General features: G+C 43.9%; 1 protein-coding gene across 1 annotated transcript; it reads right to left on the bottom strand.

The window, feature by feature from the left end:
* Positions 1-40: 40 nt before the first annotated feature.
* LOC115815020 (putative glycerol kinase 5) lies at positions 41-21,486 on the bottom strand. The gene is made up of 20 exons (XM_030777989.1): positions 21,361-21,486; positions 21,178-21,271; positions 20,852-20,927; positions 20,611-20,704; positions 20,095-20,226; positions 19,533-19,608; positions 19,378-19,439; positions 19,073-19,146; positions 18,618-18,678; positions 18,093-18,219; positions 17,589-17,693; positions 17,352-17,446; positions 17,067-17,170; positions 16,719-16,778; positions 16,431-16,564; positions 15,053-15,185; positions 8,909-8,939; positions 4,435-4,492; positions 4,272-4,336; positions 41-109 (listed from the first exon to the last, which is right to left on the bottom strand). Exons 1-20 carry the CDS (start codon positions 21,484-21,486, stop codon positions 41-43), a joined length of 1,776 nt encoding a protein of 591 aa, XP_030633849.1.
* Between the last annotated feature and the right edge of the window lie 4,449 nt (positions 21,487-25,935).

Raw genomic sequence — 25,935 nt, 5'->3', positions numbered from 1 at the left:
CACACACACACACACACACACACACTGGGCCAGTGACGCTTCAGAAGTATGAGAGCATCCCATTGTCCGAGTCGGGTGGCGTGAAGGCAGTAGCGTAAAACACCGCATCCTAACAGCACAACACAGACTTGGCCTTGAGTGAAGAGACGTCAGCTTCGAGCATACACACAGTCCGCTGCTCAATAGCACTCTTCTTGAAATTAGCCCAGAAGAGAACATTTAAGCCGGTCATTTACGACAGCGGATTAGACCCAGGAAAAAAAAACTGTGCGCACAATGCAAATACCAAATAAATCACTTTTTATTAAGTTTGATCTGTTTTGAATGTTTTACCGTTGCGCCGTAAATGTGGTCTACAAAGGCGATGCGTTAGGCTTCAGAGGTCTGAAGGAGGACGATAACATGACTCATTTGGTAAATACTTGTAAATTCATCATTTCATGGTTAGGCTAACATAAAACAACATTAATCAGTTAATGAATTCAATCCGTTAACGTTTCCCCATGCCATCAAAGGCTGTGATGTCACAGAACTACCGCGCGGGTTTAATCTTACTGGACTTGTTGAACATCATGAATGAAAGCGGCCTGAACTTCTGGTTCTACTTGAAGAGCTTGGTCGTTTTGTCACTTAACTGAATATGAGCGGTGCTCTTCCCACCAGTTTGTCTATAAAACCATAACGTTGGGCTTGTGCCAATTCAGCCCCTGTTTCACTACTCCTGCACGTTGACATATTTCCCTTAAGCAGCTCAGAAAGATTAGGTTCACTCCAACAATGCCTTTCCCAAAATCTCAGCGGAGAGCTAACTGCCCCAGCAAGACCAGATTTGCTTTGCTTGTCGTGGCTTCAGAAAACATGAACGGGTGAAACATGGAACTTCAGCAAAGTCGTACACGTGAGGCTGACTGGGAGCAGAGAGGAGTTTTAAAAAGGGTTTGGGGAGGAGAGTGCTGGAGCGCCTGACGGCGGTGGAAGTCCACAGAGACAGACAGGACTGAATGGGCCTCAGCAGAGACATGCATCAGAGCCACTTTCTACACGCCAACAAAGAAAGAGCTTCATTTGAATACAGCTGAGCAGCTGCCCAGCATACCCTCACTCACCCTCACACACACACACACACACAGAGACACACACACACACACACACACACACACACACACACACACACACACACACACACACACACAGAGACACAGACACACAGACACACAGAGAGACACACACACATACACACAGAGACACACTCACCCTCACACACACACACACACACACACACACAGAGACACACACACACACACACATACACACAGAGACACACACACATACACACAGAGACACACTCACCCTCACACACACAGAGAAAGAGACACACACCCACAGAGACACACACACACACACACAGCGACAGGCACCCTCACACACACACACAGACACACTCACCCTCACACACAGAGACACACTCATCCTCAAAACACACACACACACACACACACACACACACACACACACACACACACAGACATTCACCTATACTCACACCTGTAAAAAAAAAAAAGATGGCTCCAACATTTTAAGTGCATGTCCATCATAAAAGATCCCATACGAGCGATAACCAGCCATAAAATAACGGTGTGACTATGAGCATGTAAAACTGCACACAATCCAACCCCGTGAACGCTCGGCCCCCTGGCATACCGCACTGAGCTTTCCACATTTATTACCAGTTCAGTCAAAGAGCAGGTATACACTCCGAGACATCAGCACACACCCACATGAATACAGATCTGTGTCCAGGAGTCCTACCGTCCACATGCTCCGTCATGCAGCTGAACCTGTTGATCTTCCCTGAACCAAATGACTCTGTACTCTGCACATTCCTCAGGGAAGAACCAGGCTATACCCACATTACTGATTAACTCAGTCAAAACAGCCAGATACCAGCATGAATACTCTGGCTTGGATGATATCTCAAAATCATGTACTGTCAATGCGTATATTGACCCAGCGGCAATGTCATGATGTCCTTGTTACATGACATTTCATGCAATGGACAAACCATCAGGTAGGGGTAAACGGAAACTTGTGCCATGCAAGGGGGGGGGGGGCACACACACACACACACACGCACACACACACACACATACACATGCTCGTGCACACGCGCGCACGCAGAACTTCCTGAAGCTGTGTTCACAGAGCACATAGAGATGCTCCTGCGTGCTTTCAGTCAAACTGCTATGAGCCAAAACCACAGTAAGCTGAGCACTTATCACTGTCAGCAAAAACACAAAAAGCACAGGCAAACAGTTCAGCAAGGCCACAGTCTCAGAAACCCAGACTGTAACAGATGAAAGCCTCTAACACACGTCTTGAGTTACAACACAATTACCACCACAGCTCCGAGCACTTCTGCTTCTTCACGAAAAAAACCCCAAAACAAACACACACACACACATACACACACACACAAAAAACCCCAACCCAATACCAAAACAATGCACATTACAGGCAAATCACTTAACTGCTACAATCATTGTTTACCTGTCTGTTTTTGAAGAGGGACAAGGAGCACTTCCATAATTCCTCAACCTCTCCTTTACTTTTTCTGTCTATCACACTCTCTCCTTTCACTGAGGAGTCCACTACTCTAGCCTCATTCCCACACACACACACACACACACACACCCACACACACACAGAGCTACTCGAGCACAGTACCCCTCCCCCCCAAGCATGTAGCTAGAGAGGAACTTCCAAAGTGACCCAGAGAGAGAGAGAGAGAGAAAGAGAAAGAGGGATGAGGGGAGCCTTTGCTTCCCTCAGTGCCCCCCCCCCCCCTCCTCACTTGTACCACCCCCTTACCCACTTGCAGCAACCCAGTCAGCACAGACACACACAGCTCTAAATCCCATTAGCCAGAGAGAGGGAGAGAGAGAGAGAGAGAGAGAGAGTCTGTGAGGGAGCAATGCAGTTTTTACCTGAAGAACTAGGGAGCGCATGCTTTTCAGTCCCCTGGTAGCCTAGGACCCTGTACCTCCTCTCTCACACGCGCTCTCTCTCTCTCTTTCTCTCTCTCTCTCTTTTGTTACCATTCAGTGGAAACTTGAGAGGCCAGTCAGGCATTGCAAGATGAGCGCAGAAGGAGTCCATCCGCCTGAATACACGCTCTCCCCCCCCCATGCGGTGTGGGAAACAGACACACGGTCTCCCATTCACCAAGCGCATGCCTAAGCCTGCTCAGGCACCACCTCCTCCTCCTTCTCCTCCTCTTTCATACAAACACTCGCGCGCACAGGGTCGCACACAGTCGCTCCTGTTTGCTCGCCGTGAATGAGAAGGTGATTGGCGATCGCTTGCTCTAGCCTGACTGATCTGGGAGCAGTGGAAAGCTCCAGAGAGCATGGGAACTGAACGCGCCAGTACCCACACATCAGTGCAGAGAGCATTCAACTCTCTCACTTACACACTCAAACACACACACACGCGTGCGCGCGCGCGCACGGCTCTAAGCTAACACCGTGAGTTAGGCAGATCACTGGCAATTACAGTGAGGACTCACATGACTGGATGGGTATGGGAGAGGGGAACATAGCTAAAAGAGAACACATCTGCACCAGTAAACGTTGCAGGGCTCAGGAAATGGAACGGAACACTGAGTAACTGGATGGGCGGCATGTATTTACACTGCAATTTATCAAAGGCTACTTCTCAATGACGTCAGAGCCATAAAAAAACAAAACAAAAAAAAACAAAGAAAGAAAGAAAACAGGTTATGTAATAAAGCAAGAATGTAGATGTTGGGGATATTTGGGAGTACACAAACAATGCACATGGAATGGATTCAGCTCGACGGTATAGAGAAAAAGTTTAAGGTATCGTTCTAGCGCGGGCTCTTATGAAACACAAATGTTTCAGATCACAACGGAGGCGAAAGAAACCCCCTCGACGTTCATTAAAACTGAACCCGCCACTATTACTTATGGTTATGCCGGTCCGTACAAAATCAACGGTCAAACACCTCTGATCTCAGAGCCGTGAAAAAGCGACCGCGCGTAGGAACATACGGTCATTTTCGAGTACGGATCATCGTTTTTAAATCCTCTCTCCGTCTGAATATTTGCAATATTTAACAGCCTCGATTTTACTCCGGCTGACAGCCAGAGAGCCCGTTAACACTCTAGCCAATCAGACGAGGGCTACTGCTCATAACCATTTGTTGTGTTAGGCACGGTTTCAGACCACTCATTTAGCCTCCCTGCGTGTACCCCGGTCAGTCCACCAGAGAGACGCACGCTGCCCGAGCCTTCAGGTCCAGCAGTCAGGGCCGCATCTGCTCCGACATGAGTCTGCAGCCCAACCACGTACAGAGGAATAAGTCACTGGATAAGAGATTAGCTCTGTTACACGGAAATGGAAGACGTTTTTTACCTTTGGTCAGATTCTGGTTACTCAGGAAAGCCTTGAGGTCAAGGGACGCTGTGCCAACCTGAAAGGGAAGAAGTACAGAGGTGTTAGAAAACTGCATACGTGTGTGTGCGTGTGTGTGTGTTTGTGTTTGTATAGATATGCGCGCGCGTTAGCGTAGGTGCGTGTGTCGTAGGTGCGGCCGCAGCGTCCCGAAACACCTTGCGTGTTCCGCGCTTTTAATTTCCCCAAAGGTGAACGTTTTGAGGTGACACATTTGCTTCCAATAGGCATTTTTGTTTTTTGTTTTTTTTCTTGTCCAAACGATCTGAGAAAACAGGTTTAAAAGTACACTACCCAAGACGTGAACTTTTCAGCCGCTGTTCAGCTGTCACACTCCGAGGACACATCCCTGAGGACATGACATGTAGGTGCAGCAGTTATTCTTCCAACGGTAGAGGCCTCCGGTTCCTAAACACGCCGCTGTCTACGCCGATGCAGGCCTGCCTGCTACGCTACGATAGGTTGATATGATCTCGCGTTGTTCAAATGCCACTGAGACAAACTGAACACGCGAGCGAGTCACACCACGCTTCAGCAAGAGCCACATTTTTAAAAAAAAATGCTCCCGAGGAGACTCACGAGTCACGTCGCCTGTTTTCACGCCTTCATCACCTACTTTGTTTTTTCCTCTCAGAGTTTCCATCACTTTCTGACGTACTTGTAAAAAATAGCAGCTTTAAGCCATTAACTTGTAGCAGAATGTTCTAGAATTTCGACTGAAGTCTACAGGATTTAAGAGAGCTAAGTCATCAGATGTCAGGGCGGTTTACAGAGATGTCGATTCGTCGGGGCGCCGGGGTCACAGAACATGTCAACGTGACTCAATCGACATGACATCAGAGGACAAATGTCAAAACAATCGGGTGAAAACTGTCCACTGGACTGAAAGGGCATCAATCACCAGTGGCCCCTAAGATAAGGGCATTAGGGCTAAGTCTGGATGTGTATTGGAGGCTATTGATTTATGGACGAAGCAGAGGTTAACGTATGGTGAGGCACAGTGAATCAGATGGTATGAAAATGTGACTGAACTCATACGCGGCTAAATCAATAATACAGCAAGTGTTCCGGTCTCCAGTGAGTCGCCTCAGCCCCACGTTCGCCCTCTCTCTTCTTCTCTGTGCAAACACTCTTACGACACAACCATGGCTAAACACTCTCCCCCTGCAAAAAGCTTCAGATAAAACCGGAGCTTATTCATACTGTCCTGCATTATTCATATCACAGCATACATGCGCAGCTATGTTGGATCTGTACTCACAGTGTTGGCCATCATACTGAAAGGTGATAGAGAGCTTCCTTCTTCTAGACACCAACACTCCACTGCTCAGAGTTCACCAAACCCCTATGACAAACACACACAGATATGCCTTGTGAGTAGCATGTTCAGAGGCACGCTCACACAGCCAGGCTGTGTTCAGAATGATGAGGAGTGTCTGACGTGAGTGAAGGCCATGCTGAAAGACTGACTGAAGAACTAATGGGGAGAGGGGGAAGAGGTAGAGAGAAAGAGAGAGAGAGAGAGAGAGAGAGAGCGCGCGAGGGAGTGAGGAGGGAGGGATAGAGAGAATAGAGGTGAAAGAGAAAGAGGATGGAGGAGGATTCACAACCCCCCCCCCCCCCCCCCCAGGAGACCCCCCACTGCCTACAGTCTCCCGGTCCTCCTTCCCCCTAAGGGTGTGTGTGTGTGTGTGTGCCTGTGTGTGTTTAACTCATTTATCTTAAAGCTATGGCAAGTTCCAAATAGCCTCACAACCTCACATCACCTCTCAACCGACGAGAAACGCCCTGAGAGGCAAACACGGCTAATCAATGAAACACAGAGTAAAAACAAGGCACCGTGTACACATATGAACATACACAAATGCGCGCACATGCACGCATGCACGCACGCACACACACACACAGACACATGCACACACACACACACACACACACACACACACACACACACAGATAGCTTCTGCATTCCATCCGTGAAGACCTGAACCCTGAGGAGGAGTAAAGTGGGGAATGAAAGCCTAAAGCTTTGCGTGTCCTCACAGTGCGGCATCGTTCACCCTGCACGCTCAGCACCGACACATTCATTTCATATCAAAACATAACCAGCGTCACGTCGGTGTGAGGAGAAAGCTATGCCCGAACCTCCCAGCTGCCGCGGTCAGAGCGGAGCTGCACCTGTTAGACTGGGGCCCATACATGATCTATGCCACTGCACTGAGTGAGACACCTCGCAAGCGGCTTAGGAAAGTTCTGGAACAAAATTCGCTGCTGTTTGTTCTGAACAACAAATACTCAATAAACAAGATGAAATGAGATACGGTAAACTTCCCCAATCTGGCCTGCAGGATTTCCAGTTATTGTGTGAGTGTGTGTGAGCGAGTGTGTGTGTGTGTGTGTGTGTGTGTGTGTGTGTGTGTCTCTATTCCTTAGGGCTTTAAAAAGGTGAGCCACAAATGATGGTTGTCATCTGTTAGGCCATTCTGGTGTCCTAATTAACATGCTTTGTGTGCACTCATATCACTGCCACCACAGAACTATAGAGAACTGAAAACGCTGTGCAAATGTGTGTGCCTGTGTGTGTGTGCACGTAGTGTAGGGTGTGTGTTGAGCTAAAGAGAGATTAAAAAAAAAGAAAGAAAAACTGTATGGTTGTGTGTGTGTGTGTGTGTGTGAGCGCGCGTGTTCAAGGAAAGTGGCGAGTGTGTGTGTGTCGTCCCTGCGGCAGGGGCTTGTTTAGGGCTGCAGGAGGGCCATAAAGCAGACAGCTGGTGAGCCTGGCTGAAGCAGGGAGGGGAGAGACAGAACGCTCTCTACAGATCAATGGGCCAGTGCAAGACCATGCCGCCCACTCCCAATCCTCACAATAGCCCCCCTACAGCCCCCTGCCTGCTGCACACATAATGGCCTTTTGTCCCTTAGGAGGGGGAGAGGCCCCACACAGGAACCAGAGAAGGCCTTCAAAGTGGCTGGAGGTCTCTTTCTCTTTTTCTCCTCTCCGCTATCATTCTCACTCTCTCTCTCTCTCTCTCTCTCTCTCTCTCTCCCTCCGTCTTCCTGGGTGAGAGAAAGGCCACCTCGCAGATGTAACGGAGCCAGAGCCACCACTGGTTTGCTCAGAGTTCCAAGGGTCGCGACACAAAAAGAGACAACTTGTCGCTGGCTATGAACGGGAAGGTCAAAGGCCTGGCCAACGTACTCCACTGGAGAACGAAAGTCTGACAAACAGGCCGCCATATAATTATGATAACCTTCATAAAACACACACACACACACACACACACACACACGGCAGCATAAAAGTTTAAGCCCATAAATCATGCATGCGTCAGAACCAACGTGGTCGCCCAGAGGCTGCTTTGACTACAGCGTTGCGAAAAGTCACGCAACGAAAAATGGTTCACTCCACCATTTCTTCCCATGGTTTCTTCCTCTTTTTCCTTTTTTTTTCCCCCCCTCCTTCTTCGTGTTTGGAAGGCATGGCGCTACCGAGGCGTTTGGTGAAAATGAGTTCTAGCTGCAGCGGTGCAGCAGTCTCTCTTGAGGAGAAGACCAAACGGAAATGGAAGCCCCCTGTTCTTTCTGCTCACCGGTCCACCGTCTCAGCGAAGTGGTTTTTCTAAACGCTTGAACGCTTAGCGGAGAAGCAGTTATAAGCAAATTGCTACGAGGCATTTGAGCGAAACGGACGCAAAAAAAAAAAAACAAACAAACAAAAAAAAACCAGATGAGGTGGCATTTTAAACGTAAACATTTACCAACGTTTTGGTCTCCCGCCCACGGAGACGCTGGCGGCCCCGCCCCTTTGTCGGAGGAACGAGAACGTCTCATCGGGGTTGAATTTGGCGTGGCTTTGAATTTGTTGACTAACCGGGGGTTGAACTAGGCCATGTTGGTTTCGCTGCCCTTTGCAACTTTGCCACAAAAGGGGCATGAACCACGGTCACGTGATGCAGAGGGCATTACTCTAAAGAGGAAGAGTAGCCTTCCAGCACGCTCTCTCTCCTGGAATGACAGATCAAGGGGGTTCAGGAATGTGCTTGTAAACTTCTCACGTATTCTGTGTATAGGATCCCTGCAAGTGCTCCACCTCACAGGATTTATCAGCAACCTCGTCTTCATATTACAGATCTCTCTCATTCCGATTCTACTTCTACTTCATCTCAATTTCACTCCTCTTTTCTCACTCGCTTTCCCTTTTCTTCTCGCAAACCACTCCCCAATCTTCACCTCTTTCCTCCACTCCTCAAATCCTTGCTCGTCCTCTCGTCTTCCTCCTCCACTCATCCTCCCTTCCATCATCCCTATTTATCCACACATCCCTCTCTCCCTCGCCTCTCTCCCTTGCCTCTCTCTCTCTCTCTCTCTCTCTCTCTCTCTCGGCGTCTCTGGCTGTGGTTTCCACGGCCTGCTCTGTTGCCTGAAGCCCACTGACCTGGAATGGGAGATTCCGGCCCATCCTAAGCCTGACACAGCACACAGAGAGAACAATAGGGGCATGGGGGTCGTGCGGTGCTGGCCTAGGCTACGCTGTATTAGTGTGGGGAGTAGAATGGCGAGAGAGAGAGAGAGAGAGAGAGAGAGAGAGAGATGGGGGGGGGGGGGGGTGCTGCGTCCACTGTCTGGGACAGACCTCACACTCTACTCCGTGACCCCCTCCATCTGTCGCCGTCCCCTGCTCTGCGCGTCGCTATAGCAACAAGCAGGTCACTCGGTATTTAGCATGAGACTAAGACTTGAGATGCGCCGCGCAAGCGGCCCGAGGCATTTAACATTCGCGGCATTTGTGCGTTTATAAACCGCTGGAAAAAGAAGACGAAGTAAATAATTGATACGCATGATGAAACCGGAGCTGAATTTTCCCGATGTGCTCAGCACATCTCTGTCATCTAAACCCTAACACTGAGTAACCGCGTCTGCACGCAGCCCGTCGATGGCCAAGACGTGACTATGGGGTCCCGCAAGCCACTGATGAGTCAAAGTGACATACTAAAAAGCGGAGAGGTGGGGGCGGGGATGGAGATGGCGAGGGGGGTGGGGGGGTTGGGTTTGTCTTTACAACCCCAGCCTGAGAAATGATTAGCGTGAATTAGACAGAGGCCACAGAGAGAGAGGGGGAGGATAGGACTGTGATTAGGTCAAGTCCTCTCAGTGTGTGAAACACTCTCTGCTCCAGTCACACAGTTTATCAGGGTCAAAGAAGAGCATCCAAGCTTCTCAAAAACATGGCAGAAATGGACAGGGATCAGACTGCTTTTAATGCTAGGGGGTAATCCTACATTCACTCAAAAACCGCTGCACCAAATGAATACCATCTATTATATGGCTCCATAAGGATTTCATTTTGGATTTTTTTTTTTTTTTTGCATCTGCTTGGACAAAATGTTCATTAATTTCCTTTAGTTCAGAGCAAGGAGAGCTGCTCTCTGCTTTGCTGAAACTGATTCACAGACGCTGCAAGCAGTACCAGCGTGTCGTTAATTTGACGAGCCAGAAGAGAAGGTCTAGGCAAGTCTTAAATCATCTTATCAAAGTGAAATTAAGTAAATAACGCCTATTTCTCCATTTTGGTCAATCATCCACAAACACAGCTGAATTCTGGCAATAAATTACTACCCAGACAGCAGTTTTTAGGTATATTAGACAGCGCTTGCCAAGGATCATTTGGAAACTGTCAACCGTCAGAACTATTTATAAAGCAGACGTGGGAGAGTTTTAAACCAGCTTGGGATGTTTTAGGCCGTATTATGGTATTTTTATGAACCAGCCTTGAGAGATTTGGCTGGGCTACAAGGTCCTTCTGCAGAAAAGAGAAGTGATCTAACCTGATGGGCCAGAGCAAGTCAGGAACCTGACTCTATTACTGTCATGGCTTCGCATCACTTTGAGCAATCAGGAAACTCAATGCCCAAGCTTCTGCTTCCTAGAATGGAAAGTGCATAGTTGCAATTTAAACAGAGGAGGTTAGATTCTGAAACATAAAAACACAGAGAGACACACACACACACACACACACACACACACAAAGGGTGAGTGAGTGTGAGAGGGAGTGAATGAGACAGAGAGAGAGAGATGCATAAACACCTTCAGTAGTGGTGTTTGTTTAAGCCCTTATGGTGTGGGCCTCCGTGTGTGTGCAGGGCCTTTCCCAGGGGACGTGCTACAGTGACAGTGGAGCATGCACTGTGTAGGACAGCTGGAAAATGGCGCCAAAACGTGGTCGCGGAACTTTGCCTTTTCTACGCTCCAACTCTTTCACATGACCAAACTGACATCAACGCCTTCTACAGACAAAACAACACAGCAGTTTAGTCAACAGGTCGATAATGCTGAGCTAGCGAGAAAGAAGACAGGAGCGGTCACAAGAGTCGCTGAGTCCGTGTCTCAGTCCCTCTCTGTCTCTGGATCATATGACATACACAGACAGACAGACAGACAGAGACATACAGACAGAGACATACACACAGATAGATATATCTCCACAATGCATCACAGAAAGAAGGAACCCAGAGGGGACCAACACAACTGTATAAAATCTAAAGACAACTGAGACGGAGCCTTTACACTAACTGGGAGGAACTCTTAGATTGCACGAGGTGCTGAACAGCAAAGGGGACACCTGTCACACACACACACACACTATGACCTTCTGGCCGAGGGTCTTGTCCGCGCCCCCCCCCCCCCCCCCCCCCTCCCCTTACTCCTCTCCCCCACCCACCTCCTCCCCCTCTGGAGAGGGATTAAATGTCCGGGGCCGTTTGTGCACGAACAACAGATGTCTGCCTCAAATCTGACAGCCTGCTTTTCCAATCTCAGTACAGTAAGCCAAGAAAACTCTCTGACCCCAACTCACATTCATTTCACCATCTCTTGAACAGCAAAACATCATAAAACACACACACACACACACATACATACTACCACACAAATACCCATCATGCATACTCTGTGTGTGTGATATTATCATCCATAGATGAGATGTGTAGGTATATGAAGTATGCAAATACAAAATATTTGCACAAGCATTCCTCTTATCCTAGGCACGTTCAGTCTTTTATAGAGCAGGTCCACTTTAATTGCAGACTGCTCTACCAAACATCCTGAAATATCACCCACAACATCTTTTACACCCACACACGAGACGTGCAAAATACCTCACGTGTAGGTTCACAAACGGGCGTTGAAAATGGAACACCTGAGGGAAGGACACTGACACACCCACGGTATAGATAGCATGACTGCAAACACTCACACTCTCTCATACACACACACACACACACACCAATCCATTCAATAGTTTAAAACCAGCCCATTTCACAAGGTGTCTTTAGCCTTACCTGAAAGAAGGCAAGATTTAGCGCTACTGCTTTACTGCTCTCGGTTACAGTCTTGGGAACAGTGTAATGCGCACTTGTTCAATAAGAGGTTATTCTCATATCCCACAAATAAACCGTCAAAGAGCCAAATTATTACATTATTGGATGAAATTATATTTCAAGCAACCCAGCACTTTCCTTTCTAAGAACCCTCTAACCTTGGTGATCAAAATGGCCTCTTTGCCTGAGGAAAACAAACACTAATGTAAAACTTTTTAGAAAGCTAGACAAACATGTTTTAAAGCAGACAACGGACCAAGTCTAATCCACAGTCCCTTCTCGATAAGGAACGGAAATGTGCAACTGCAGAAGTTCACAGAACAACGCCCGGTTTGAACAACCTCATGCTGCTTGCTTTCATAATGAAAGATACCGCAAATGGAAGAACAGCACAGCTGGTGTTAGACTGACATACACACAGAGCTAGCGAAAGCCGTCTTGGGTCTTACCATGGCCATGTTGTTCTTGCGCTGGGAGAAAATGGATACCAAGGGATTGATTTCCTTTCCTCTCCTCGCAGTGTAGGAAACTTTCAAATTCGAAATAAGAAAAATATTTCACATTAGTTGCAATCTCAATTGGTTTATTTTTAAATGTTGGTATTTATCCACTACAACAATATTTTAAAAAAACGTTTCGAACTTGGTACAGAGTACGATACGTCGAATCCGAGTGGAATTCTAATCATTTAACTTTGTGTAGCATTATCTGACTACCTTGAATCAACTGTAGTTAGCTTGCTGCCAGCCGTCATACAAGTGCGTCAAAGTACTGCTATGGATAACATAACTGACGGGTTTTCAAACAAAGTTCGTCAGTTTTGCCATATGTTTTAAATGCATTATTGTTATCTGGTCGAATTGACCATACTCAGATAAAAAAAAATCGCTTAAACCGTGCGCTTTCGAGGCGAGCTATTATCAGGCAGTACTTGGACTTCAGGGACACAATTGGCATGTCCAAAAAAACAAAAAAATAAAAACAAAAAACAAAAGAAATGTCAAAATGCAGCGTCGTTTAACTTACCTTTAACTGGTTTTGTTGCTTTAACCCAGTAAATTACGTGTTATCCAAACTAGTTATCGATAGACAACTTAAAAACAAAAATCCTAATGTTTGACAGGAACGAGAAGAAGTATTCCGGGCCCTTGCTCCACTTCCTGTGTTGAACTCTGCGCACAAGCTTGGCGGTGACTGCCAGCTGTCGTCTCTGATTGGTTACACCCGCCCGTGATGCTAGACGCCAGATGGAAGCAGATTGGATATCCCCGAGGAGATGTAAACACTCTTGCAACACCTCAGCCAAACAAAAAGCCACATGCTACAGAGGCATAATCAAACAAAAAGTAATGTTGGAACGTGTGTAATCATTTTAATCGGGATCGAGAGACAAAGAAGAAATATAGCTGAGTTCAGTCTTCACTAATACGTAGTTTAAGTATAATAATCTAATCTCGGAAGACAGATGGCAGTTGCGCTTACGACATGAATTGAGTTTTAATAGTCTTTGATTTCACAATAGAAAACGGTTGCAGTGTTTTGTAAATGTAAACAATGTTCCGCTTAATTAGGTAGTTTGCCAAATAGTTTGGAAGGAAAGGAAATCATTTTAGCTTTTGCGTGCTGTCGCCTATAACCTTTTGATTCCGATGCTAAGTGTCGCAGTGTCCAAATTAATAATGCTAACAGAATGTTTCTTCACGATAAATCAGGGACTGGTAATACACAAGAAAAACACCACGATAAATCAGAGACTGGTAATACACAAGAAAAACACAGCAGTTAGTTTGACATACATATTTCATTTGGGGTGGGAGGGGGAGGGGGGGGGCAGTATTAATAATAATACAAAGCTGTAAAATATGTTTTGTACAGAGGACCGTTTTGATGGTTATTAAAAAAAAGTATTTTCAAGTTTAAAAATAGCTTATGACGTATGGATTCCATGCACAATTCTTGTTGATCAGAACAGTCAGGGGCATGAGCATTAAAAACGACTAAATGGTAAACACACATGCATCAAACGCGTAGTTTTCTTCGCTATTGCAATGCAGGGCACACATTCTCCCTCACATCTGATAAGAGCACTTCACTTTTAGGGACAAAACTCAATTTGTTACAGTTACAAAACCGTCAGTTGCACATTTTTATGAGTGCAGACAGTGTAAATGAGGGCACCGTGGAATCTGATAAGTAACCTGTGGGGGGGGGGGTTGGCATTTCAGTTCATGTGCCTGACAAACCTTTTGCAGGCACACCTGGTATTAACACATCTGCATCTGCCAATGTGCAAACGATAACAGTAAAAGTACACCTGCCAAATATCTCACAGTCTACTGTTCTGTAGGATTAAAAAACAGTTTCAAAGATCGCTCAGTTCAAAAGCACGATTCTACTCTTTAAGTCAAAAGACATTTTTTTTTTTAAGTCAAATTCTCTCAGTTAATAAAATTAAACACAATTAATCAAATCACACATACATAAAATCAGCCTGTTAAAATCATTAGCCTTGACTAAAGGCAAAAAAGAAGAGACGTTTTAACATGCATCTCCGCCACAGCGACATTCCATAACATCTTCATTTCATTTTGAACTCTCGATGATTTATAGCAGCAGGATGTAAACAGGACAGATAAGGGAAGAACCTCCTGAGACGGACTAACTGCACTCCATCAACTTTTCTGTAGAGCTGGCCCACAGTTCATCAGGAGGAGAATTTCCTGTAAAGAAGGTCATGCCACCCAAGTCTCCATCCTTGGGGGTGTGGAGCACAGACAGTCATCAACCGGTTTGTTTTGAGTGTCCCTCAGCGGGAGGCTCTACACCAGAAACTTAAGATGAAACACTACATTCTGTAGTCTTCAGTGGTCAACAGAAATGAGAAACATGATCTTTTCTGCTAAGACGATGACTATAATTCATGTGATTAATGAGTTACTGCAGGAGTTTCTGTCCTGAACCATAATTTATTACTGTAGTGGTACCAAAAGGAGGACAAGCCTTGGAGGGTTGAATTACTGTGAGGTTTTTACTGCTTAAAACAGCTGCCTTCAGATAATCAGAATTTTTCCAAATGTGTTGGACATTGGCCACTACTTCTTATACCTGATAGTCCTCAGAGCCTAAGTTGACCATGAGACTGTGAGATTGAGTGCGTCATTGACAGAGGTATCTAATGATGGCACAGTTAAGCATTATTGTACCAATGCATAGAGCGTTTCAGAGCTCTTTCCCATCTCCGCAGGCTGTGTGTGAGTGTGCCAGACGTGCTGCGTGGCAGAAACACACGCTCTGTTCTCCGCAAACACTTCAGCTCTTCATAACTGGACCAGAACCCTACAAAAACAGAGAGAGAGAGACAGAGAGAGAGAGAGAGAGAGAGAGAGAGAGAGGGAGAGAGAGAGAGAGAGAAGCTATGCATTAAACCATTTTAACGTTCTCACAATGTGAAGAGGTAGACCAAACAATTCATTTGAAAAATGGTTGTCTTGTCACGTGCTCGTATCTGTCTGGTATGATCGGATACCACAACTTTACTTTTCAGTTGTTTTTCTGTATGTTATGTCTATTCACAAATGATGATATTGATGATATTTTTTCTTTTTTCTTTTTCTTCCTTCCTCTTCTTTCAACTTCTTCTTTCAAGTCAGTTCCTGACTTGTGCATAATGGAATAGAATATTTGATCTGCAAATTCGTGATTTCAGTTCCAAAGTGACGTGTAACTTTTAAAGAAGCAACAGGCCAAGGGCACCGGTATTACGGGTAATAATAGTCCATTTCCCGGAGTTGCGTAAAAATGCGATGCCAACTGACCAAATACTTTAACTGTTGAGGGCCTTTGTGATTAATTAATTTGTGCCGTTCATTGTTGTTGGGGTTGAAATGTACTGTCCTGCAGCTGCACTGGAAGCCCACGAAGAAGCACTAATACATTTGGTAATCTGATCATCCCCGTGCTGACACAGCCAAGACGGTGCAATAAAGGCTTTGAGATAAACATTGTTTGACAAGCTCACATTGCACCGGCTTGTTAATTTTCATTCAACATGAAACAGCTGTGTTCAAGTCCTTCCTTTTAATAGCCATACCATGACTAACAGGTTGGACAGTGGCCACTGAATGAATCAGTGACAAAAGAAAGCAAAAAATAGCTATACCAAAATTTAGACTTGATGCTTTGCAAAAGTGTGCCACCTGATGGAGTCTGGAAACAGCTACATTAAGGGAACTAATCCAAGTACTCATGAATAAAGTGTGTGTGTGTGTGTGCGTGCGCCGTGTGCGCACGCGTGTGTGTGTGTGTGTGTGTGTGTGTGTCTGTGTGTGTGCGTGCGCCGTGTGCACGCGCGCGTGTGTGTGTGTCTGCTCTGATAAATGAAAAGTCTAAAAAGTTGTCACACTGAGTCCCTTTGTCTTTTTATTTGTAATGTACATATTGTAACAATGCCTTAAATCTCCTTATATGGTGGAATACATTGTTTGGAATACGTTGTTTTGTTCACGTCTTACAAGTGTCATTTAGTCATGTCATTATTTGTCGTTGTTCAGTATGTTCCTTTGTAATACTCTCAGTTCTTACCAACTGCCAATCCTGCGACAAAGGCTACCCCCAAACTAGACATGTCAAAGTGGCTTGGTCTGTCAACACTTCGTCCCAGCAAGTCCGCAGTCAGCTGCATCACAAAATTGTTGGAGCATACACCCCCATCCGCTCTTACCACACAAACACAAACACAAACACACACACACCCATATGCATGCACAGGTAAACCAACATACATTATTTCTCAAGAGTAACATCACATTAATCCCACATTGATAAGTCAGCGCTGGAATAAAGTCAACGGGAGGCTGTTAATAGAATTACCTGATTTTTGTGACGGGAATCTGAGTCTCTCTCAGCATGATGTCATAAAGCTGTTTGATCCTGAAAACAATAATGAAAGAAAAATACACGTAAATTCACAGGCACCACTCATCTTGTTTGAACTTCTCCAGGAGTCAGTTGGTATATGTTGAATGCATACATTCATGAAAATACATTCAGGCCCTCAATAACAATACAATGAATCAATGTCTGGTCTACCCTCTTAGTAAACAGACCTTTCTCAGTTTACTCATTTTAAACAAATAAAACACCATCTGTAGGTATACGTACATACTGTACGCTATTGTGCCTAAGCATAAAGTCTGCAGTGTTGTGAGCGACACTAACCTGAAAGCCACAGACTCCAGGATGGCACGCACGAGGTGGTTCCTGGTAGTGGTTGGTTTTAAGCCCATAAATGAAGCACATGCTCTTGGGTCATTGAGCGGAGCCTATTACACAGATGAACAGATATTAAACACACACACACAGACACACACACACACACACATACACACACACACATATGCAAGACCACAGATTTTATTCTCACACGAAGTTAACAGCTGTGAAGCTGTGAATTTAAGGGGGGAAAAAAAAAATATTCGAACACGACACGGTTCTGTCTCTCACCTGTAGACCACTGAAAGACGGGACAAAACACACTCCATCTGAATCCTTCACGCTACCTGCCATCTCTCCTGTCTCGTCCACATCTGAGAACAGATCTGAGAAAGAGGAGGAGAGAGAGAGAGAGAGAGAGAGAGAGGGACTGACACGTGATGCACCATTTGTCATAGATTTACATTGTCTTTTGTACGGTTTTCACAGGTTTCAGTTGTTCGCACAGGCAGCGCTCCCTGGGTTTACCAAGTTCCTTGGCCCATCTGATGGCCGTGCCCGTGTCCGCTGCGTTACCCTCGGCTAGATAGGTCACATCAGCTCCGATCTTCCAGCCCACAACAGGGTACAAGCCTGTGGGGCAGAGAGAGAAGCCAAGTAACATCTTATCCCTTCAAACGCACCTGGGACATTGTGGCTCCGACATGCGAGCCTCATATTACAGTATTGCCTGCCTGGGTGTATTTCACGTGATAGAGAACAGAAACTCATTTATTAATTGGGCTCAACAATGTGGGAATCTACAAGAGCAGTTATTTTCCATTTACAGTTTAGAGAACCCACAGAACTGCACATGTTTATTCCAACCTAACACTAATACACAAATACAGCCAATGAAAGATTAGTGATAATTAGAATCAGGATTGTTGCACCAAAAAGGGACAGTATTGTCAGTTCCTGTTGTGTTGAGAAGCACTGTACTTAACTTTTTTTTTTTTTTTTTGGGGGGGGGGGGGTCTTTTTTTTATTTACCTGTGAAAGAAGTGTGGGGTTTGTTCCCTGTATTGATGTCCATGAAAGTCCCTGTTCCCATAGTGATCTTCACATCACCCTTATCAAAGCAACACTCTCCGAATGTGGCTGCTTGCTGGTCTGCCATCTACAGGACACACATGGTACTGCACGGTGAGTAATTGATAGTGAAATTCATGCTTACTTTTTGGCCTAAAGGCTCAAAGCTGTACTCCAACAGTTGTATTTCAGGAGTCATTCACCCCTGAGCTTTTGTTTCATTTTACGACCTGTCATATCGCTAAGCAGCTTGTGATAGATGGTTTCAACCAAAATACTGTTCTAATGAATCTACTGCTCTAAGGTATATTACACATCTGTAAGTACCAGAAAACAACGGTTGTAAAAAGGCATTGATTAAGTGTTGTAATACAATTTTCCTATAAAATTACAATGAATAAATACTATTTTCCTAAAAAAATTACAATGAATAAATACTATTTTCCTATAAAATTAAAATGAATAATGATGCCCAACCACACTTACCACAGACATTATTGGAACAGACACCCCAAATATGCTCTCATCCGTACACCCAAAATAATGACTGAAAGTTGAAAAAAAAAAAAAAACATAACAAGACATACGCAAATGAAGCATTATTCTGGATAATACAGTCACTAAAAAAACTCAGATGTAATATGACTGAATGCAAAAAAAAGTGCTGTTCAAAATTAGTGCCATTTTCCCATTAACTTTTCCCAATTTGTAAATGTGGTGAACCACACTTGGAGAAGCTTGAGATCGTTAAAATCAAAGCCACAAAATATGTAGGTAGTGCATAATCTACAGGTTTTCCAGCGAGGTTTAGTTGTTTCCATTGCCTATGGCAGTAGACGGCCACTACCAAACAGATTCATAACCTCTTAACTACGTGCAGGTGTAAAACTGTGAGTCCAGCGAACCACAGAGAACCATTCTGTGGGTCATGTGACTGTTACCCAGTGTTGTGTACAGTGGGGAAAATGGAGAGAGGGAGGGATACGATGGAGCAAAGCGTCCCACTCCAACACATCTGAAAAACAGAACGTTTTTTTTTTTTTTTCTTAACAAATTCAATCCTAGACTTCCATGACTGAGAGCCAAACAAATGTACACAGGCACCCCGAATCCTGATTATTCTACGAAAGTTTGAAAACACGTAACATAACATTGTCAGTGTTCTTTCTAAAAGACCAAATTTGAGTAAAAACCACTTTTAAAACACAGAAACTGTGAAGAGCTTTGACCCTAATCAAGGCCTTACCTGATAAGTGTCAAAAATTCCCGTGCTGCTGGCATTTGAATAGTCTGTGGCATGGACGGAGCCTGCGAAACGCAAACAAAAGCTTATGACTGCGTTGATGATCAAAACTGACTCAGGCGAAACAGATCAAATGTCACGCAAATGCCTTCTATTACCTTTAGTCAGCTTGTAAAGCAGCCATGTATCAATGGTCCCAAAGAAGCACGTCCCGTTTGCTACAGCAGCCTGCACCTAAAGCAAATCCCTTACATATGACCAAAGTCACTCATGCACGTGTCGAACTTAGGCACTTTTTTTTTTGACTCGCTCATATCACACGACTGACCACGTAAAACATTCATGTATCAATTGCACATGAGATAACCAGATTATATTAAATGTCATTATAGTAATTTCTCTTAAGAGAGGACTACATCACTGTTAACAAAGAGGTCCCTGTTGGTAAGAGACACTAAGCCATGGCAGCCGATGGAAATGCTTTAAGGAAATGAAAACAGAGCTATCACAGAGGTTAGATCTAAGACTGTATTGCCATTAAAAACAACAGGAGCTTTCAGGCTAGATTTGTGGTTTCCCCTTAGGAGCTACACTTTCACGCTTATCAGATTTCTCTAACACAGCGTGCAGAGCAAAGGTCTGTCATAATATTTGCTTGTAAATGACTTCACAAACAAAATGTAGCCCCCCCCCCACACACACACACCTTCCACAGGTTACCTTAGGGTAGTTTTGCAGGACCCAGACTAGTCTGAGAGTAATGTGCTGGGTAGAAAACACCAGGATGCTGGCCGCCTGGAACATCTTCTGTCTGGTCAGCAGGTGCAGGAGACTCGAAACGCCATGTATAAGCTGTGTGATCAGATAAAATCGGTGAGCCGTTGCACATTTAAATGCGTTCGCCTAGTGAATCATCTCAACCCAAAAGACCCATGTCGTTCAGGTGGTGGGTAAGGCCGTCAGAAATAATATTCACACAGGGATGAAATGTGCATATTCCTTATCAGAGTACAAACACTCTGCTTCACTCCCTCTCTCTCTCTCTCTCTCTCTCTCTCTCTCTCTCTCACACCATCTGTGTGATGTACTGATGTATCCCATGTATTCCACTCTTGTTGTTCAAACAACAGGCTGGGTACAGACCAAAATTAATGTGAATCTAACATGCTAAAACGCTTATTTCGTGGCTCAGTGATAAAACTCTTGGTCAGAATACACACACACACACACACACACCTTCAAAGTCATGGATCCATTCCAGGCCCTGACCAGATCAGCACTTCTCAGATCCTGCCAGGTGATGAAATTGTGAAAAGGTTTCCCTGAGTGTCTACACATCACACAAGAAAAGGTCGACGATTAACTCTCATATGTAAACAGTTACGGGAATCTGTCTCTCAAATACACACAATGATTAATACACATAGAGAGAGAGAGAGAGAGAGAGAGCGCTTCTCTCTTCCCCCTTGTCACTTACCTATCCCAAGTAGTGAACGTCGCTCTCTGTGTGGAGATTCCGAGGGCTTGCATTTGTTTCATTTCCAAACCTGAGTCTAAACAAAAGAACAGTTAAGTTAATAATAAAGACAGTCGAGACAGAAGATAACAGGGGTTCTTCGCCCCTACTGTAGCCAGTCATGAAAGGGGAAGGGCTAAATATCTAGATTACAGAGGGAGAGAGAGTTTATTTAATGACCGCCTAAATTTAAAACGTGCAGGTATGTTTACTGTAAAACACACATCAGCTTCAAACGCTTCCATATTCCATTCAGCTTCAAGTCCGAGGTTGACACAGTTTCTTACCTTCCACAGCGCCCTTGACAACATCCAGAAATCCCCGCCACAATTCCTCAGGATCCATCTCAACCCAGCCTGGTTTCGGATATATGGGAGCGACCTCGTAAAATAAATATGGTTAAATGTATGCATGCCTTCAAAGTACTTCATAGTAACCGCCCCGTTTTCTCTTTAATACATTTCCGTTACCTTTCTTATACATGATCCCTTAACAACGGCCTTTTCGTCGTAAACGTGACATTTGATTGACGTTGTTCCCACATCCACTGCGACGATATAGTTTTCTTTCGTGAACCCATTTCTGTGCGATCCCATTGAGAGAACAGAATGTTTATCAAGCCACAGGAGTCAACACGAACACGTGTGAACGGCGAACCATATGTTTCTAACTGAACCGAGCCATTTAAAGCATTCGCCAAAAATACTTTCGAGCAGTTGCCTAACCAGGCAGTTCAAGATTATGGAAATATGCATCAAGAACACGTATTCAGTTCTTTAAGAAACCACTTCAGTAAAAACCATATTTAAAAAGCTGTTTTCGTCCTTCGGTAAAAATGTTCATCGATTTTTGTCAGACTCAGTCACAAATGTTGAAAGTATCCAACCCTTTTTGGCACAAATCTTTACGCCCCTGCAAAAAAATCTTTGTCAGGTCGAAAGTAAATATCGAGTAGCCAATCCTTCACGCTCCTCCCTCGAGTTGGGAACAGCGCGTTGTTTGTGTATCCCCGTTACTTCCGAGGACTGGTGCCACGGTTGCTGTGAATGGGTGTGAACCACAGCATCTAGTCCTCCGCCTGTAAGCGCTCCTTGTACTTTGACGCTGTGGTATATTTGTTTTTGCATTACCCTTAACCGCTAAAAGTTCAAAATAGTAAAAAATCTATGATACATTTTGGTTATGACTTTAACATGTAAACCTGTACGGTTTTATGAGGATAGAATGCGGGGCAAAATTTTGGCATTTTGGCGCCAGCCATAACTATTATAAATATATGTTCAGTCATTTTTAGCGAACAAGTGACATTACATTGTTTATATTAGACAAATATTCATCGGAATTTTTTTTTTAGATAAGGACAGCTGCGAGCTGTAGCCAGTAGGTCCATCTAAGTATTTCGTCCATATTGAGAATTTGACCTGTCTCCGTGTTCTTTATTCTTTTATCAGAACTAAATGATTCACCTCCGCCCTAGAAAAAATGAATGACTGATCGCTTTTAAAGGTCAGTGGCAATGAAAATACTTGTTATCTGGGAGTGTTTCATCGCGTCCGGTAAATGCTCTCAAAAGTTATTACCATACCGTACAATGAATGTTCAAGATGTGTTCTGTTAAGTTTTTATAGGGAATTAGTGTTTGTGATGTTTTTCGCATCAGGCCACTGAACACAGAGATCATATCTGGAGAGCTATAACCGCATTATGGTTTTTATTATACGGATCTCTTCAAGCGGAGTTTGCGGTAATGCAAAAGAGAAGCGAAACATGTTTTGAAACATGTTGGTGACAAAGCATACACGTGCAACACTTTACAGAAATCATTACACCGATCACAGTAACAGTAGCCTATTTTAAACTTCTGCAACCTTTTACGATGAGCCAAAACATGGATTTTAGATCTTTGTGGATCATCACAACAGTGAGTGGCCAAAGTAGGTTTAAATGTATTGGAATTACATACCATTAACAAGCCTGTATTACCAAGTAATACTACCACTACTAACATCTACTTTAACTTAAATCTCTTCCATTGTAACTAAGAAAACATCTATCTTGCATCGACAGTAATTTCCTTACATTTTGGAATGGGGCAGAATGAGAGAAATGAATTTGAAGTACACTGAGCATGGATTCTTGGGTCATTAAGTTCATGCTCGATGAATGATGCAGACAGTTAAAGGAGAGGATGTCACTTAAGTGTGTGCCTGTAGATGTGATCAAGTCACAGCCCTCAAAGTAGCTATATCAAGTACTGTGGGCAGTAGGTAACAGTGCTGCTACTTTTGACCTTGGCAGTTCTCATCTAACAATGAGGACACTTAGTTATTTTAGCTGAGCTCCAACACCCACGTTTTTTCCAGGAAGAATAAATACTGGTATATTCACATTTTATTTTTTGTATTCAATTGGTCACTAGATGGCACTGTTGTCCATATGAAAAGTCATCATGGTTCTCCCTCCGACCCAGACAATTGATTCTATCAATAAGAGTTTCCATATTCAGTTGAAAATTTGTTTGACCACTAGGGACTATGCAAATACATCCATCCAAAGCACCCATACCATCTGATTATACTTACCAATTTCCTATTCATTTATGATGTAGAAGTACTGTGTGAAAGCTGTTGTGTGTAGACTTGTATTCACTATTTGAAAGCAGTAGTGGTTTCATGGTCCATCAGGTGATTCTTTGCTCTGCAGACCAAAATGCACTGTTTTATTCAATGTCTTTCACCTGGGGAGAGTGCTGGCTGCAATGTTAAAAACACTAATCCTTAGTTAGAGTTCTTGCTTAAATCAGTCAAGTTCACTCGTCCAGACATGAATTATGACTAAAGCTTAAATGTCTGTAATTAAGAATCTCTAGAAAGTTCCCCAGAGAGGTGGAAGAAAAAGTTTCAAATGACTTACCTTTTACCCACTATCCCAAGTACAAATGATTCAATCCAAGAACATTACACCAGAGATGACGGGTTATCCCTAAGGGTGTTTACCTGTACTTGTTCAGTCATACCAGGAACAGAACCTGGTCCCTTGGCAGATCTCATTGTCTTAGCATACTTGAACTAGTAGCTAACAATAATCTGTAACATAATTCTGCTCCCCTAAGTAAATATGCCCATTCTCTCTTCTAACCCTCTGAACTCACTGACGACACAAAAGTGTATTTTACGGGATTCCTTATCCAACAACGCAGACAACATTACAACTAGACAAACCAGTTTTACTTTTCTATCAGTAAAAATTTTGTGTGTGTCACAAGGGCTTCCTAGAAGAATGAAAACAAAACACGGATCAATTGAAACTCATTTATTTTTTAATACAAAAATCACCAAACACAGATTTGCTAGTTAAAGATTTGTAAAATAAGTAGCTCTCAAAGGATTTTTTTTAAACTCCCAAGATGAATCATATCAGTATTGTTTCTCAAATTGGAACATTTGGCTCATTTGGTTAATTACGTTGATAACCTTGAGAAAGAAACTTTGACCTCCCAGCACATAAATTAAAGACAACAGAGACATTCTACTAACCTACCTCGATGGTAAAACCTTTCCACAATACAATCTTTTTATCTTTCAACAGAATTTCACACACAGCCAAGTTTAAAAAAAAAAAAAAAAAAAAAAAAAAAACACCTTAAAAGGTTGAAGCGGAACATTCTAGAAAAAAGCCCACATAATTTCACTGACAGAGAACAAAGCATTTGCTTCTATGGGTTTTTTTTTTCTGAGAACTTTACAAATCTCAACAAAACACCTTTTTTTTCTCAGTATTAAGGAATCTTTGGAAAGGCTATTGTTCATAGAACTGAGCTTTTAAAAAAATTCCTGAAAAGTATAAACGAAAACAACATTCTCTGCAGTCTTCAAACTCTTGGATTAACTGTTTAACACAAAGCTTATTAGCAGTAATCAGACACAGTCACACATATACACAAAGTTTATATGTCTTTTAATAATGGCTGTGTCAATGTGTCCTTTGTCTAAGGTGCTAGTTTTGAAAGCCATTCAACAGTCATTCAAATCTCTGATTTATCCTGTAGTATTATGGAAAGTAAGATAAGGGCATTTATAAAGGTTTCTTTTGTCAGATCCAAAGTCAAACAGAAGTAGCTCAGTAGTCTCTCTCAAATCTCAGAATAACAAGCAAAGGCACATTTTAAACAAAGCTTTGCAATCAGACGTCACCATCAACAACCACACATATTATAAACTTAATAAGTCTGCATCAATAGAGGAAGGAAGGTTTGAACACGGGAGAAAGGCATCAAAACATCAGTGAGCATTCATTCAAAACATGGACCAAACAGCCTGAATCTGTATCCATGCAAGCGCGCGCGCACACACACACACACACACACACACACACACACACACACACACACACACACACACACACACACACACACACAAACTGGAGTAATCTCCCTTTGGTATCCTGACCTAGATTTTCCCTTTATGTCAGCATGTAGTGCTAATGTGAGGAGTATTTCACCTATTTGCTTGGTAATGCTGGAGTGCCAGGAGATATGACCATGCAAATCTCCCAGTGGCTTCACTGAAAAAGCAGAGCTGGGATAGTATGGCTGTTGGCTTCACAGAGACAATGTGAGTCCTTCCTGCTAATTCAAACACAGCACAGTCACATGCTGCCAGCCTGGGGCCCCTACCACACTCACAGCACTCTGACAGAATGGCTGTCATACCAGAGTGATTTCCTGGGATACACACACAAACACACAACGTACACACAAACACACACTCACTTACTCACTCACGCACACGCGCAGACGTGCATGCGCATGTTTTTTCTTCATAAATGCACTGAGGGTGGAAGTGCTTACAAGTCCACTATCTTATTTAATTGTAACATCCACTATTCTGTTTAAATACATTTTGTATGTCACAATGAGATGGTCTATCTAAAAGCCTCATGGTCTTTCAACTTTAGACTACAGTCAAGTCCTTTCACATAAAGAAAACCTAATGGCTTTCACAATAGTATGCGATTCTGTGATAATTCTTTAGAAAGTGCTATCG

Source organism: Chanos chanos, chromosome 6 (genome assembly GCF_902362185.1).
Source record: "Chanos chanos chromosome 6, fChaCha1.1, whole genome shotgun sequence".
Classification (NCBI taxonomy): Eukaryota; Metazoa; Chordata; class Actinopteri; order Gonorynchiformes; family Chanidae; genus Chanos; species Chanos chanos.
Note: the sequence above shows the minus strand (reverse complement) of the source record. Positions and strands in the feature narration are given on the sequence as shown.

Excerpts from the sequence above, each read along its gene's own strand:
- LOC115815020 (XM_030777989.1), bottom strand. The coding sequence starts at position 21,486 with ATGGGATCGCACAGAAATGGGTTCACGAAAGAAAACTATATCGTCGCA. Across the intron at positions 16,779-17,066 it reads CTGGAGTCTGTGGCTTTCAG|GATCAAACAGCTTTATGACA; the intron begins GTTAGTGTCGCT and ends TATTGTTTTCAG. Across the intron at positions 16,565-16,718 it reads ATTCCCGTCACAAAAATCAG|AGCGGATGGGGGTGTATGCT; the intron begins GTAATTCTATTA and ends TTGTGTGGTAAG.